Genomic DNA, 17,918 nt, shown 5'->3' on the forward strand with positions numbered 1-17,918 from the left:
AGCCACATGGGCATTGTCCTTCAGACACTGTTCACATTACTGGAGCTTATTCTCTGCCACATCCTGGTCACTTAGACTTTCTGGTCTTCTTCCTCCTTCCACTGCTGTCACCTGCAGTGCCCCACCTCTTCGTGGACACGGGAGGGTCAGGATCCATCTCATCAGAGGCATTTTCTATGGTGTATGAAGGACCTTGCTCCATCTGTGCCTCTTCATCTTTGTCTTCTCCCAATACATTGTAACGTCCAGGACTTACCTCCAGCACTGGAGAATCAGAGGTTTTCTGCTCTGCTATGATTTTTCTGATGGAATCCACAATGGGTTTTTTTCTTCTTACAGTCACATACCCGTCCACAGCCACACTGGACACTGCGGACATATTAACGGCTTCTACAGATGTACTGGGCTGCTGCTCAGGCGGTTTGGAGACAGGTTTTCTGGACACTGTAGGTCTCTCTTTAGTTACTGGTATTTTAGACCCTACTTTAAGGGCTGAACATTGTTTAGATCTTAGTTTCATGGTCAATGATGGTAATTTACGTCTTTCCTTAACGACTGAATGTACTTTATATGGTCCTTCAGTGGCTGGTGGTACATTAGGTATTTCTTCAGTGGCTGGTGGTCCTAGTAGTGCAGCATCCGTTAGTAATATCCCACTCTTTGGAGCATGTTGGCTGCTACTATGGCTTGTCACCTCATCAGTGCCGGCTTCTTGGACAACATCTGCACCTTTGGTGACTTTCATAATTTCCAAGGAGGTCTGGCCATTATATTTATTGTGTTCTGCATAAGGGCAATTCCGGAACGTATGCCCGGGTCCTGAGCACAAGTTACAGATAACGGGCCCTGTGCATGTATCCCTTGTATGCCCGGACTGTCCACATAATGAGCACGTGATACGAGAGCAGTTCATGGCGAGGTGCCTGCCCCCACATCTATGGCACAGACGTGGCTGACCGGGGTAGTAGCATATCCCCCGCTCTGAGCCCAGGTAGAAGGAGTGGGGCAGATGTCTGGTTACACCATTCTCTTGTAGAAGCTGGATTTTCACAGAATATCCTCCATTCCATATATGCTCCTCATCATAGATCTTCTCGGGATGACTTCTCACCATGCACTGCCGGCTCAGCCAGTGCTGCAGATCCGCCAGCGCCACCACCTCAGACTGGAACAGAACAGTGGCCGTTATTTCCTGCGGCTTAGACAGTTGGATACACTGGAGATGATCCCAGATCTCATCTCCTCTGGTGTCATTATAGATGTTCCAGAACATATCTAGATCACACTGGAGCTTAAAGCTGATGTCATAGATCCTGCTGGATGGGACATGGATCAGAGCATAGACCTCAGACGCCTTAAACTTCATAAACTCTTTCAGGAGAACTTTTCCAATATAGAGTCTGGATGGAATCTTCTCCTCTAGTCCTGTGTACTTTATCCTGACTGCGTTCCTCCTCTGAGGTGGAGGGTTCACTAGTCTTGTGACATTGGAGAACAGTCTCCTGAACTGATGTTGGTCAGCAGAAGGGTCAGTGCCGGAGCTTTCCCCAGGTAGAGGTGCGTCAGTGCTGGAGCTTTCCCCAGGTAGAGGTGGGTCAGTGCTGGAGCTCTCCCCAGCCCCATGATTACTGACACCTGTTTGTGCTGCAAAAACGCCCAGATCCACTACTGATTGTTGTACAATGCAGTCTCCATTCACTGACATGGAGGGTTCAGAGTCCATTACCACTGACGACTCACAGTCCATTATTACTGCAGTGTGGTCTCCATTCACTGACATGCATGACATAGACTTCATTATTACCACTGACTGATGTACAATATTGTCTCCATTCACTGACATGGAGGGTTCACACTCCATTATAATGTTTGTGTCTGTTGCAGGCAGGCAAGCACCAGTGAGCGGGGTCTCACACACAGCACTGAGCGGGGTCTCACACACAGCACTGAGCGGGGTCTCACACACAGCACTTAGCGGGGTCTCACACACAGTGTCAGTACAGGGGGCACTTTCTTCATCATACACAGGAGCTGTGCTCACTTCATTGCTGCATACAGAGTCCACTGCAGTTATCCCTTCGTTTGCCGAGACATTTTCCTCTGCAGCGATCCCTGCATTATCTGCTGCCTCAGACCCCTCACATTGTGCGGCTGATATGGGGGCTGCATTTCTTTCTGGACTTCCTTGCTCCACACTCTGCACAGTTTTATTTTTAATGTCCTTTTTATCAATGAAGCTTTTTCCACTCACCTTCGGGGCTCTGGATCGCCTCTTTTTCTCCATAGTGCAAGTTACCTTTCTAGGCACAGAGTTTACATCTTTCACCAGCTTTCGTTTGCAATCATCCAGTCTCTCACTTTTCATCAATTTTAGCTTTGGATCAGTTTCATTCCTAATTTCATCTTTTAATTTGCTGATTTGCAATTTAAGCTTAAAAATACTTTGCCTTGTAACTTCATCACTCAATCCAGCACCATAGCAAGCAGGTCTAGAAGACTCACCAGCCACCATTTCCAGCTTTCCATTACCATCAGGTCCATGCTGCAGGCCACACTCCAGGCTGGGAGCTTCCCCTGGGTCATCAGCCCAGCTTCCCTCCCCTCCACCTGGGTCAGAAGCCATGCCTCCGCCCTGCTGGGAGCTCACAAACACACGTCTATCCTCTCCTATGGACAAGAAGATAACTACTATAATACTGCCCCTATGTACAAGAATATAACTACTATAATACTGCTTCTATATACAAGAACATAACTACTATAATACTGCCCCTATGCACAAGAATGTAACTGCTATAACACTGCCCCTATGTACAAGAATATAACTACTATATTACTGCTTCTATATACAAGAACATAACTACTATAATACTGCCCCTATGTACAAGAATATAACTACTATAATACTGCCCCTATGCACAAGAATGTAACAACTATAATACTGCTCCTATGTACAAGAATATAACTACTATAATACTGCCCCCTATGTACAAGAATATAACTACTATAATACTGCCCCATGTACAAGAATATAACTACTATAATACTGCCCCCTATGTACAAGAATATAACTACTATAATACTGCCCCTATGTACAAGAATATAACTACTATAATACTGCCCCATGTACAAGAATATAACTACTATAATACTGCCCCTATGTACAAGACTATAACTACTATAATACTGCCCCTATGTACAAGACTATAACTACTATAATACTGCCCCATGCACAAGAATATAACTACTATAATACTGCCCCTATGTACAAGAATATAACTACTATAATACTGCCACTTTATATAAGAATATAACTACTGTAATACTGCCCCTTTAAATAAGAATATGACTGCTATAATTGTGTGTTGCCACATGTTCACACTGCTTAGTGTTGCACCGTTGTTGCTGTGGTTTTGGGTGCAGTCTTCTGCATTGAGCTTCTGGTCTCTCCAGGATCATGTATGTAGATTTCCTCTGGGGGCTCCAGATTTTTCCAGCATTCAAAAAAACTCAGCTTTCCATGAAATTGACCTATTACAATATATTTTTTTTGCCTCTGATGAAGTTCCGTATAAAATGCTGGTTTGGTAGAAATAAAGATTTTGTTAGAAACCCACTTTTATATCCGCTTATATCGCAAGAAAAGTTCTAATATAAGAAGTCCAGTGCCGCTCAGTAATATCCTGCAGATAAGTGTTTCCTCCAGTGTGAAGTCACTGCTGACAAGTGACACTTTACTCCGATAGTTCTCAGTATTGATGAATTCCTAATAAGTGTGAACATTCTTTCCACCTGACGGCAGCATCAGTGATTTGTGCCCAGTAAGCTGTAATTTAATGCTTAAGTGGGATTACACCCCATTTCTGTATAGGAGGTGACGGGAGAGGGCAGATTTGATTTGCTGAACAACAATCTTGAAGGAGTTCCCAGAGATACTTAGCACTTGTTGGCCCTTTTGCCTTCACTCTGCGGTCCAGCTCACCCCAAACCATCTCGATTGGGTTCAGGTCTGGTGACTGTTGAAGCCAGGACATCTGGCGTAGCACCCCATCACTCTCCTTCTTGGTCAAAGACCCCTTACACAGCCTGGAGGTGTGTTTGGGGTCATTGTCTTGTTGAAAAATAAATGATGGTCCAACTAAACGCAAACCGGATGGAATAGCATGCCGCTGCAAGATGCCGTGGTAGCCATGCTGGTTCAGTATGCCTTCAATTTTGAATAAATCCCCAACAGTGTCACCAGGAAAGCACCCCCACACCATCACACCTCCTCCTCCATGCTTCACGGTGGGAACCAGGCATGTAGAGTCCATCCATTCACCTTTTCTGCATCACACAAAGACACGGTGGTTGGAACCAAAGATCTCAAATTTGGACTCATCAGACCAAAGCACAGATTTCCACTGGTCTAATGTCCATTCCTTGTGTTCTTTAGCCCAAACAAGTCTCCTCTGCTTGTTGCCTGTCCTTAGCAGTGGTTTCCTAGCAGCTATTTTACCATGAAGGCCTGCTGCACAAAGTCTCCTCTTAACAGTTGTTGTAGAGATGTGTCTGCTGCTAGAACTCTGTGTGGCATTGACCTGGTCTCTAATCTGAGCTGCTGTTAACCTGCGATTTCTGAGGCTGGTGACTCGGATACACTTATCCTAAGAAGCAGAGGTGACTCTTGGTCTTCCTTTCCTGGGGCGGTCCTCATGTGAGCCAGTTTCTTTGTAGCGCTTGATGGTTTTTGCCACTGCACTTGGGACACTTTCAAAGTTTTCCCAATTTTTCGGACTGACTGACCTTCATTTCTTAAAGTAATGATGGCCCCTCGTTTTTCTTTACTTAGCTGCTTTTTTCTTGCCGTAATACAAATTCTAACAATCTATTCAGTAGGACTATCAGCTGTGTATCCACCAGACTTCTGCACAGCACAACTGATGGTCCCAACCCCATTTATAAGGCAAGAAATCCCACTTATTAAACCTGACAGGGCACACCTGTGAAGTGAAAACCATTCCCAGTGACTACCTTTGAAGCTCATCAAGAGAATGCCAAGAGTGTGCAAAGCAATTATCAAAGCAAAAGGTGGCTAATGTGAAGAACCTAGAATATAAGACATATTTTCAGTTGTTTCACACTTTTTTGTTAAGTATATAATTCCACATGTGTTAATTCATAGTTTTGATGCCTTCAGTGTGAATGTACAGTTTTCATAGTCATGAAAATACAGAAAAATCTTTAAATGAGAAGGTGTGTCCAAACTTTTGCTCTGTACTGTACATGATGGTTTATTGGGCTCGGACTCAAGGGTGGACTGATCATTTTTGATTTATGGAAGAGAAAAGGAATCCGATTTTACAAGTCATAGATATTTGATATTTAAAGAAGTCATATAATGTATCACATAACATGATTCATGATAAAATAAATGTCATTAATGATAATACTATTTTATTATAACACATTTTTGTTACATATTTTCTTTTATTACTGTGCGTTACATATACTGTAATCACAACTTCCTTATTTTTCTGCTCCTTACCCTCTTTTGTTTCCTTCTTTCTCTCCTTTTTTCAGTTTCCTGCCCCTCTTCTTTTTTTCCTTGTTTTCCCTCCATCCAATTCTCTATATACCTTTCTTTTTCTTCTTTTTTTATTCCTTCACTTCTTTCCCTTCCTCCTTCTTTAATTTCTTCTTTCTCGTTCTTCTTAGGTTGGCTCTGTCACTTTCTTTTCTTGATCTCCTCCTTTCTTTTCCCTCTATTTTCCCTGCACCTCCTTTTTCTCCCAGTTCACTTCTTTCCCTTCCACCTTTCTTCCTTTTCTTTTTGCCCTTTACCCATTACTTTCTTACTTATATTTTAATTTTTTGCCCCTGTTTTGCTTTCTTTTTCCTCTTACCCTTCGTCACCTTCCTTTTTCTCCTCTTTTCCTTCTTTTTGTTCCTTTTTTTTTGCTTTTTTCAGTTTCTTCTATAGTATTTTCCACTTTCTTAAATTTCTCCTCTTTCTAGCTGCCCTTCTTTCACCTTCTTTCATTCTCCTCCTGTTTCTCCACCATTATTTTCACCCACCCATTTTTTCCCCATTTTCTTAATTCCATTACATATCTTGCTCTTCCGTTCCTTTTTTCTTCTTCATTTCTTACCTTTTCTCATCATTGTCTTCTTACTCTTCCTCCTATTCGTCCCCTTCTCCTTCCTCTTTATTCTTCCCTCTTTACTCCTCTTTCTCATCTTACTATTCCACCTATTTCTCCTCCCATTTCACCTTTGTTCTCCTCCTCTTCTTTGCACCTTTTTTTCCTCTGTTTTCTGCTTTTTTTGCCTTTTCCTTTCTCCACTGCCTTTCTGCTCCTCTCTCTATATTGTTCTGTGCTCCTCCTCTTCCTCGTCCTTCATTTCTTTTTTCTTTCCTTCGTCATACTTCTTTTGCTGTTTTTTTCCACTTCCCCATTCTCCTCATCCTCCACTTCTGCCTCCCTTTTTTTCATTGTTCTTCCTTTTCTTTTCTTAATTATATTACATTACTGACAGTAATTTGATTTTTTTAATTAGTCAGATGATATTTATTCCACCAACCTTTTTTTTTTCTTCTTTGTGAATTCAGACTAAAAAAGAAGCAATCCATGTACTAAGTGAAGCTTCTGGTTTCTGGTAGCTCCCATCCCTCGCACATCAATAATGACTCATCCGTTCGCTTTTCCGGCAGAAATGTGGCAGCTTTTGATTCTGTAGATTTCATCGTTAACCCTGTGAGGGCCCCGGTTCTGCTACTTGTAGGTCTGTGCCTTCATCGGAGCCAATGCAAGAAGTCCTGAGCCGTGGCCCCGAGAGGCTCGTGGGACTTTGGCTTCATCTGTAGAAGGAAATTGTCATTTTCTAGCAGTCGCTGAATTTTTTATAAATTCTTCTGCTGCGCGCGGCCTGGATGTATCCAGTGTGTATCTGCCACCATCTGTGTTATCCTAATCAGTGCGTTGCTAGGTGCTTAGCACGACACTTACCAATTTTTCTTGAATAAATCTTAAAATATCAAGGCGGCTTTTTTTGCTGCTTGGTAAGGTGAGAAGAAGGTCATCATAAAAGAAGCAGCTGTGATGGTTGTCTCTCCTGCCACGTAACGCTAGGAACACGAGCCGGCAAGATGCCATCCAGATTACGACAAATACAATGAAATGCGTGCGGAATTCAGTCATGGGACGAAAATAGCGGCAGGTTAATAATACATTCTGCTACCTAGGATTAGACTCCAGATATCCGGCTCTGCCGCTAATGGTTAATTCCCGGCGTTCAACTCAAGGAGCCATGTTGCTTCTCTGTAGACATGATCCACACAGATGTTTAATTCCTGCAAAGAAAGTGTCAAGAACTTTGTCTAGTAACTTTTTAGATACTTTGTGTAACTTTTTGTGTATTCTGTCTTGTACACTAGTCACATGTAAAGCTGCATACAATAGTCACCTTGAAAGCAGCATTCACTTGCGACTTCTCAATTCCAGGGGCGATATGCGTTACTGATGGAAATCATTCTTTCCTTTAACTTCATAAGGCACAAATGTGTCCCCTAAAAAATGGGGCTTTACAGCAAAATAAGCCCCTATCTAGTGCCATGGAGGACATCGGCGGTGTGGGGTCAGAGACTACACTGTGGTCCATCATGGTGTGTAGAGATGATGGTGGTTTTAGGGATGTTGGTCCAGATTTCAGTCCAGTTGTGGCTGATGCATCACTGGTTCTGGTCACGTTCTCCATGTTATGATATACTGCTGGGTTTGGGCCGGTGCGATGTGATGCCGGAGGCTTCCTGTCCACTTTATAAGGTCTTCCATTAGTAGTTCAAATCAATGCAAAACCACCATGTACCGAACAAGGTCATAGCAGATATGGAAGGTTTGTGAATCGATACTTCACCCTGAATGATACTTTGTAACTTTGGAGACAGAATTTATACAAGGAGTCTGTTTCAGAGAGAAGAATCCTTGGGAACTACAAGTTGCAGCAGTCAAGGTGTGGACACAGGCAGTGGACGTCCTCTCTGCAGACTCATTATGGGCCCACGGTCCAAGACTCAGCAGTGCAAGCTATAGAGGGACTTACAGGTCACATGTGTGATTTATCTACCCTTTTAAGCTGCATCTTTCTTTTTCTTAAAAGAAAGCGATTATTGGGCCTCAATGCCTCAGTTTTTGCCAGAATTCTAGTAAAAACTGAAATATTGCAATTTTTTTGTGTGCAACTTTTGTCATTTTTACCCCAAACCCAGTCCAGTCAGCTCTGCCAACTTTTTAAAGAATATGCAAAACTTGGCCAGGAAGGAGTGCGACCACAAAAATGGTGTAAGTTATGCCAGAAACGGACTAGCAGTGGTGCAGGTCAGATGGAAGATGCGCCAAAGTCACTAAGAAGTGTGCGCCTCTTAATGATTGTGGTGCCTCCTGCTCGCCCCTCATCAAGACTCATGTACAAATTGCCAATCTTTATGAATTGGAGATTACGGGACTTTCCAGTGAAATGCTTCGTGTTTCATTTCAAAATCTCTGGATTCAGTGGAAATATTCTTGGTTGCATTTTTATTCTAAAGCCAGACTTAAAGGGATTGTACATAGGATAGGGGATATCTTCCTGATTACCGGGGGTCTGACCGCTTGAACTCCCACCATTACCAGGGCCGTTTGAAAGGAGCAGTTGTCGATCATTCACACCTCCATTCCACCTATGTGGGACTGCAAGAGGTACAGTAGCCAAGCACAGCGCTCCATTCACACGGAACTGACTTCCAAACTTGGTTATTTGGCCCCGATTATTGTACAGTGCTGCAGAATATGTTGGCTCTTTAGAAATAACATTATTATTATTATTATTATTATTATTATTATTATTATTATTATATGCTTCTACCAGCTGAGGTTTTCTTTCACGTCTTATCCTGGCCACCTGTCTTATACCTTGTGGAAAACTACTTGTTTGTCCAAAAAGATGTCTACAGACTAATGTAGCAGAGCAGAGTTTGTCATTTTGCTGAATTGTCTATACTCCATAAACTTTCACGGTGCATGGAAGAATCTGCTTATGGGTAAATTCATCTCTGCTGCAACCCCTGGCAAAAATTATGGAATCACCGGCCTTGGAGAATGTCATTCATTTGTTTCATTTTGTTGAAAAAAAGTATATCACAGACATGGCACAAAGCTAAAGTCATTTCAAATGGCAACTTTCTGGCTTTAAGAAAGACTAAAAGAAATCAAGAACAAGAAATGTGGTAGTCAGTAGCGGTTACTTTTTTTAGAACAAGAAGAGGGGAAAAATTATGGAATCACTCAAGTCTGAGGAAAAAATTATGAAATCATGAAAAACAAACAAACAAAAACTCTCCAACACATCACTAATCACTAGTATTTTGTTGCGCCACCTCTGGCTTTTATAACAGCTTGCAGTCTCTGACACCTGGACTTAATGAGGGTCACACAGAACTCTTCATCAATCTGGCTCCAACTTTCTCTGATTGCTGTTGCCAGATCAGCTTTGCAGGTCGGAGCCTTGTCATGGACCATTTTCTGCAACTTCCACCAAAGATTTTCAGTTGGATTGAGATCCGGACTATTTGCAGGCCATGACATTGACCTTATGTGTCTTTGTTAAAGGAATGTTTGGACAGTTTTGGCTCTATGGCAGGATGCATTATCATCTTGAAAAATGATTTCATCATCCCCAAACATCCTTTCAATTGATGGGATAAGAAAAGTATCCAAAATATCAACATAAACTTGTGCATTTATTGAAGATGTAATGATAGCCATCCCCCCAGTGCCTTTACCTGACATGCAGCCCCATATCATCAATGACTGTGGAAATGTGCATGTTCTCTTCAGGCAGTCATCTTTATAAATATCATTGGAACGGCACCAGACACAAGCTCCAGCATCATCACCTTGTCCAATGCAGATTCGCGATTCATCACTAAATATGACTTTCATCCAGTCATCCACAGTCCACGATTGCTTTTCCTTAGCCCATTGTAACCTTGTTTTTTTCTGTTTAGGTGTTAATGATGGCTTTTGTGTAGCTTTTCTGTATGTAAATCCCATTTCCTTTAAGCGGTTTCTTACAGTTTGGTCACAGACTCCAGTTTCCACCCATTCGTTCCTCATTTGTTTTGTTGTGCATTTCCGGGTTTGGAGACATATTGCTTTAAGTTCCGGTCTTGACGCTTTTATGTCTTCCTTGGTCTGCCAGTATGTTTGCCTTTAACAACCTTCCCATGTTGTTTGTATTTGGTCCAGATTTTAGACACAGCCGACTGTGAACAACCAACATCTTTTGCAACATTGCGTGATGATTTACCCTCTTTTGAGAGTTTGATAGTCCTCTCCTTTGTTTCAATTGACATCTCTCGTGTTGGAGCCATGATTCATGTCAGTCCACTTGGTGCAGCAACTCTCCAAGGTGTGATCACTCCTTTTTAGATCCAGAATAGTGATCAGATCTAATTTGATGCAGGTGTTAGTTTGGGGAATTGAAATATACAGGGTGATTCCATAATTTTTTTCTCAGAATTGAGTGATTCTATAATTTTTCCCCTCTGCTTAGTTAAAAAAAGTAACGATTACTGACTACCACATTTTTTTGTTCTTGATTTTTTTTAGTGTTTCTTAAAGCCAGAAAGTTGCCATTTGAAATGACTTTAGTTTTGTGCCATGTCTGTGATCTACTTTTTTTCTACAAAATTAAACAACTGAATGAACATCCTCCAAGCCCGGTGATTACATAATTTTTTGCTAGGGGTGGTACATGCACTTTTGAACTTGTGGAGTATTTCACGGTGCTGAAACAGACACCCACATACGCTAAACGTTCATCCTTCTCTTCCTGTAGAGATGGAGATGTGATACATAGTAACAATCTGGGCAATTGTTGTATTTCTCTGACTGTAAACGGTAAATAATAAAGTTGCAGAAACTCCTATGATCCAAAGATTCTTGCTCTCTTACAGGACGTTCCTTGCGTTCCCCGTTTGCTGCTTCCGCTCACGCTTTGCTCTGGACGCGGCCACGCGTTTCACGCCGGTAACCCTTTAATCAGGTTGATACATTTGGCCGTTTCATTATTGCTGTTTTTCTCAGTTGCTGAATATAAAGCTGTATCTGTAAAGGAAATGTCAGGCACTTTATATCTCTTATTAGCGGATTATCACTGATACCCAGAGAATTACAGCCCAGAAACATGACATTTTATTATTTCTTGAATTGTAAAGAGGTCACAGCGTGTTCGGAATTGAACTTAAAAGAATTTTCCAGGATGGATTCATCTCACACCGTATGTGTCTTCTCACAATCCGATGCTCTGCTGCACTATGGGGATGGATGGGGCCATGAACAGCACTGCTCATCCTGAGCCTCCTGGTTCATAGGGCCCAAAAGCCACTTATTTGCTTATGAGAATGTGCCTATAAGGGGGCGTTCATGTGACACTTTTGGAGCCCTGTAAATGGGTATTCAGGGATTTGAAGATATGGTGACATCTCTGGTTGTCCTGGTGCCTCTGCTGACGATATATTCTCTGTCCTCAGCACTTACAATTTTAGCTTTGCTCATCCGGAGCCACCTTGTTCATGGGGAGAATTCCAGTACTACAGTGAAGACTGACACATAGATGGGTAGAACTGCATAAGATCATTGTCAGTATGAGGGCTGCAGAGAGCTGGGCGCCAACTCCTCAGTGCCCGGAATTGGCGGCCATTAGTGGTTGTGTTGCCTATGGAGGAGATCATGAAAATTTAGAAACCAAATCACAAAAGACTTCCCACAAGAGCTCGACTGAGATTTCTGGGTCATTTCTCCTTCCCTAAGAAAGAAAATGACAGGGGAACAAACAAATGTCTTTCTCTAAGCCACGGACTGCGCTGACACACTGTAACGACCTGCGATGCAGCCAATAACTCACGACTTAGTGTAACATAGTGACCGAGCTGATGGGTCCGACCGTCCCGTCACACACAATGGGCCTGGTAGTGCCGGAGACCTCGTTACTGAACTGGACGGCCTTCATGGAAGAGGTTAACATAGGTCTGTTGCTTAGCAACAATGATGAAACAAACAAATGTAACAATTTAGTCAGATTCCTGCAATTACCTTTAAGTGAATTTTAAGGTTCTTTCATGTTGTCTTCAATTTGAATATATGTATTGTTTAACTTGCAGTCCTATGTAACACCACAGATAACACAGTGATAACGGAGTGCAGATAATGTAGTAGATGTCTCCTGCAGTCCTATGTAACACCACAGATAACACAGTGATCACTCTGAGTACAGATAATGTAGTAGATGTCACCTGCAGTCCTATGTAACACCACAGATAGCACAGTGATAACTCTCTGAGTACAGATAATGTAGTAGATGTTACCTGCAGTCCTATGTAACACCACAGATAACACAGTGATAACTCTCTGAGTACAGATAATGTAGTAGATGTCACCTGCAGTCCCATGTAACAATACATATCACACAGTGATATCTCTGAGTACAGATAATGTAGTAGATGTCGCCTGCAGTCCTATGTAACACCACAGATAACACAGTGATAACTCTCTGAGTACAGATAATGTAGTAGACATCACCTGCAGTCCTATGTAACACCACATATACAGTAACACAGTGATAGCTACCTGAGTACAGATAATGTAGTAGATGTCACCTGCAGTCCTATGTAACACCACAGATTGCACAGTGATAACTCTCTGAGCACAGCTAATGTAGTAGATGTCACCTGCAGTCCTATGTAACACCACAGATAACACAGTGATAACTGTGAGTACAGATAATGTAGTAGATGTCACCTGCAGTCCTATGTAACACCACAGATTGCACAGTGATAACTCTCTGAGCACAGATAATGTAGTAGATGTCACCTGCAGTCCTATGTAACACCACAGATAGCACAGTGATAACTCTTGAGTACAGATAATGTAGTAGATGTCACCTGCAGTCCTATGTAACACCACATATAGCACAGTGATAACTCTCTGAGCACAGATAATGTAGTAGATGTCGCCTGCAGTCCTATGTAACACCACAGATAGCACAGTGATATCTCTCTGAGTACAGATAATGTAGTAGATGTCACCTGCAGTCCTATGTAACACCACAGATAGCACAGTGATAACTCTCTGTGTACAGATAATGTAGTAGATATCACCTGCAGTCCTATGTAACTCCACAGATAGCACAGTGACTACTCTCTGAGTACAGATAATGTAGTAGATGTCAGCTGCAGTCCTATGTAAATCTCCATATAACATGTGGTACAGATGGTGGGGTTTACGTTTCTGGGGTTTGCCACGTCCCTCCCTATGAGGAATATTCGTGTCTGTGTTTCCGTCCTCGCTCTTTAGGTTCGGCGCCCGCTGAGTGATCACATTTCCGTGGCGGTGGCTCCCAGAATTATCTGTAGATTTCCCGTTTTCTCGAGAGTCACGCATTTTTCTTATTAGATCTGTAGGAAATGCTGCTGATTCCGTCTTTACACCATGAGTGCCAGTCAGTCTCCGGGCATCAGATGAAATCTGGCCGCCCACTGCAGTCGGCAGACATGCGGAGCGCCTGGTGAAATGACCCACCGGGTGTGTGGGGGACATGGCGCCTCAGGGGGCTCCGGATTATTCTGCAGAATCCCCATAGAAGATGTGTCCTTCTGATGTTACAATCTCTGACTCTGGCGGCCATTGCGATCACATCTCCGTTGTTCTCCTTCTGCGCTGAGCGCCCCATGGTGGCATCGGAGGTCGCTCCCATTGACGCCCCTGAGTCTTCCTTATACCTTCACCTTGTGATACAAATTATCCCTGCACAGTTTATTCTAAAGCATAGGAAAAAAAAAACATTGCCATCCATTAAGGGGTTAAAAGTGTTTTTGCAGAACTTAGGCGCAGTCCTTTAAGGAGCGTAATATTCTGCGCCTCGTCTTCTAATTGCATTTCCATCATGGAGTTGTAACGATGTGAGCTAATTGCTGAGCCCCACTGTATCCGCCATATATACGGTTCTGCTATAATTACCCATGCGATAATTTCCTGCTCATTATAGTCCATTATTCCTGACAATATCAGTTCTGAAGTTGATGTCCATAAACCTGTTTTTCTAAGAGCGAGTCTATTAGACACGGGGTCTGCATGATAAATCTGCATCCGATGGAGATAATCACCAGGAGAGAACTGCGGAGTGGCCATCACAGGCCAGGACATACTCCAATATCTGAAAAAGATACTAACGTGTGATCCGAGGCATAAACACCACAAGGGTGTAAAAGTGGAGAACAGATGCAGTTCTAATTATGGCCACTAGTAGGAGACATTGAGTTTGCCTTCACCATCAGTGGGATCACATGGGAGCACGTTTTCCTAAGTGCAAAGCCTGATGTGGAGTACAAGGGTATGTGTCCACGTTCAGGATTGCATCAGGATTTGGTCAGGATTTTTCATCAGTATTTGTAAGCCAAAACCAGGAGTGGGTGAGAAATACAGAAGTGGAGCATATGTTTCTATTATACTTTTCCTCTAATTGTTCCACTCCTGGTTTTGGCTTACAAATACTGATGAAAAATACTGACCAAATCCTGATGCAATCCTGAACGTGGACACATACCCCAAGAAAGTTTATCTGACCAGGGGGAAGAGAACAGAGCACAGACCAGGGGGGCTGACAATTTCCCTCGGGATCAATAAAGTGTATCGTATATCATTGGTGCAACCTGTATAGCCGAGCAAGGGCCCAAGAGATAATGGGGCCCATTTTCACCTCCAAAGCATTTGGAATTGTGCATTATGCTGAGCTATATGGTTACAAATGACCCATATGTTGTTCTTGCACAGAGGCCCTCTTGTGTCTGTGTCCACTTTTCCTGGCCATTATATGACTTGTATCCTATATGTTTCATTATTTTCCCCTCTGCAGGCTCTCTATCTAATTGTCAGTTTTCTCTGAGCTAGTGGGTGTAGACTAGCTGCTATGATGTCTCCTCAGCAAGGCAAACTTAGACATGAGAATCTCCTGCTCTCCTGTTCCTATGTAGTGTATATACAGAAGCAGCAGTATAGAGGGCATTATACAGCAGTACTGAGTAGTGTAGCTGTGAATCCAGCATTTGATTGAGATAAAACATGTACAAGAAAAGAGCAACATGGAGGACAATATGTTACTGGGCAGTGAAGCTGCTAACCTAGCACCAAGGTGAGACAACATAGTAGAAAGCAGCATGTTGTGAACTCTGTTTCCGGGCTCCCTCCTGTGGTCACGAGTGGTACTGTGTGAGTTCTCTCTTTGGGCTCCTCCTGGTGGCTCTTTTTGTTATTTTGCAGGTTTCTGGCAGGATCAGCTGTCTCGTCATCTGCTAGTTAGGTTTCCTATTTAATCCACCTGGTCCTTCATTCCTTGCCTGTTGCCGTTGTATTCAGTGCTATTCTGATTGCTCCTGTCTACATCCGTTATCAGTCTCTCCAAGAGAAGCTAAGTTTGGTTTGCTTATTTTTGCTCATCTGTGTTCAAGATGTTTCCTAGTATATGATGAGTTTTTGTCCAGCTTGCTAATATGTGATTTCCCTGCTTGTTGGTGCTCTGGGGTGCTGAGTTGCTCCCCCCACATCGTTAGTTGGTGTGGGGGTTCTCGCATTCTCTGCGTGGATATTTTTGCATAGGGTTTTTTACTGACCGCACAGATCCCTTGCTATTTTCTGCTATTTAGCGTTAGCGGGCCTCATTTGCTTAACCTGTTTCATCTCTGCGTTTGTCTTTTCCTCTTAACTCACCGTTATTATTTGTGGGGGGCTTCTATATCTCTGGGGGATTTCTCTGAGGCAAGTGAGGTCTTACTTTCTCTTTAGGGGTAGTCAGTTTCTCAGGCCGTGAAGAGACGTCTAGGATTTCAGGAAACGTTCCACAGCTGCCTATAGTGTGTGCGGTTAGGATCAGGTTTGCGGTTAGTCCAGTTACCACATCCCCAGAGCTCGTCCTATTGTTTTCTACTTAGCTGGTTAGATTTGTGATCCTAAGCCACTAGGATCAGAACAGCAGCAGCAGCATGTGTAGGGTCTTATAGAACAGTACTAAGCAGTGTAGCTGTGATACCAGTTCTTGGTTTTACTTACTAAAAAGTAGAAGTCTCCTCTTCACCCGCTGTAGACTTTAATTGGCAGCTGCAATCTGATTCTTTAGTGAGCTGGCAGAATTTTTTCAGAGTAAATTATGAGTATAGAGGGGGACAAACGAAGGGACTCCTCCAGAAAATGAAGAAGGAAGCGCGTTTCTTTGATATCTTACTACAAATTTTCTTACATTTGTACTTTTGATTTGTGCAAAGTTTGTTGAAGTGACTGTGACCACTTAAGCTTACAAGTGAGGGCTAGAAATCTCTTGACATGTTGGAGGAATAATTATATAAAGACTATAGACTTAGACTAATCATTGTCTGTTTATCAGATCTAGAGATGTTGTCCCTATGATTCATTGTATTCCCCTTTTTCCTGTAGCAGTTTTTGATCTCTTCTATGTTTTTCCTAGGTCCAGCATTTGAAGAATCATTCTGGAGATGGACTTGCTATCTGCAACGTACGTATTGGCAGTTTTAATAGCCTGTATCGTATACGAGTCTGGTGCTCAGGAAAAGAATTACATCATAAGAGAAGAACAGGGTGAAAACATCTCCATTGGAAACTTGCTGAGGGACCTTAATCTGACGTTGGACCCCGACATAGCCCTATCCACCCCACTTCAGTTCAAACTGGTCTACAAGACTGGAGATGTTCCCCTGGTCCGAGTTGAAGAGAACACTGGTGAGATCTTCACCACCTCGAATCGCATAGACCGGGAAAAGCTTTGTTCCGGTGTCTTTACGGAAAATAAATGCTTCTATGAGGTGGAAGTGGCTGTTCTTCCAGATGAAGTGTTCAGATTGGTCAAAATCCGCTTCTTGATCGAAGACATTAATGACAATGCTCCTCTGTTCCCATCTACGGTCATCAATATCTCCATTCCGGAAAACACAGCCGTCAATTCTAGGTTCTCTGTCCCATCAGCCATTGATCCAGATGTGGGAAAGAATGGAATTCAGAACTATGACCTTCTCAAGGTGGGACCTTACCTCCGGCATTGTGCGAGTTGTATTTAATAAGTAGCTACCAACAGCCATGGGCAAATGAGGAGGAGGTGATTGTTCTGTGACTGTGTAGCCTATTCTTGTCCCCTACCCTCAACTGCAAACTAAGTGGTCTATGTAGTCCTAGCTGTGTCTGTGCCGCGTGTAACACAGGGACAGTGACTGCGAAAGCCACTTACATACCCAAACTCCTTCCTCTCTACCCTATTTCCTGCCAACCTTTATTCTGTCCCTCATTGTTTCTACCTTTTCTGCTCCTTCCCTCCATTCCTCCCTTCTTTCACACTTTCCCATCCCTCCCTCCTTCCTTCTTTCCTTCCTCCCTCTCTTTTATCCCTCTATTCCTCATCCTTCATTTAGTTCTTCCTTCCTTTCATTTTCATACCTCTTTTTACCCTATTTCCCTCCCTCTTCCTCCCGGCACCCCTTCAGTCATCTTCCCTTCCTACTCTTTTTTCTTCCTTCTCCCCTTCTCTTTATTCGTCCATCTTTCCATACTTCCTTTCTTCTTTCCTTTCTCATTACCTCCCTTCATCCATCTTCCCTTTTTTCTTATTTTCTCTTTCTTCCTTCTGCACCTTTATCCCTCCATACCTCTTCCCTGCTTTGTTTCTTCTTTCTTTACATCCTCACACTTACCTTAATTTCCTTTCCTCTTTCTCCCTGCTACTGGCAACCACTTCCCTGTACATATCCCTATCATTTCTCTTCCTTCCTTCCTTCATTCCTTCCTTCATACCCACCCCTTCCCTTCATTCCCTTCCTTCCTTTCCCTTCCTTTCCTTCCTTC

At 42.9% G+C, this 17,918-nt stretch overlaps 1 protein-coding gene across 5 annotated transcripts in view; it reads left to right on the forward strand.

The window, feature by feature from the left end:
• The window catches only part of PCDH11X (protocadherin 11 X-linked), a 1,508,525-nt gene that overhangs the window by 123,738 nt on the left and 1,366,869 nt on the right, over positions 1-17,918 (forward strand). For all 5 annotated transcript variants that reach the window (XM_077286500.1, XM_077286502.1, XM_077286503.1 and 2 more), the window contains exon 2: positions 16,534-17,101. In XM_077286500.1, coding sequence (XP_077142615.1) covers positions 16,562-17,101 — 540 coding nt within the window. In that variant the 5' untranslated portion in view covers positions 16,534-16,561. The remainder of the gene's footprint in view (positions 1-16,533; positions 17,102-17,918) is intronic.

This window comes from Ranitomeya variabilis, chromosome 2 (genome assembly GCF_051348905.1).
Source record: "Ranitomeya variabilis isolate aRanVar5 chromosome 2, aRanVar5.hap1, whole genome shotgun sequence".
Lineage (NCBI taxonomy): Eukaryota > Metazoa > Chordata > Amphibia > Anura > Dendrobatidae > Ranitomeya > Ranitomeya variabilis.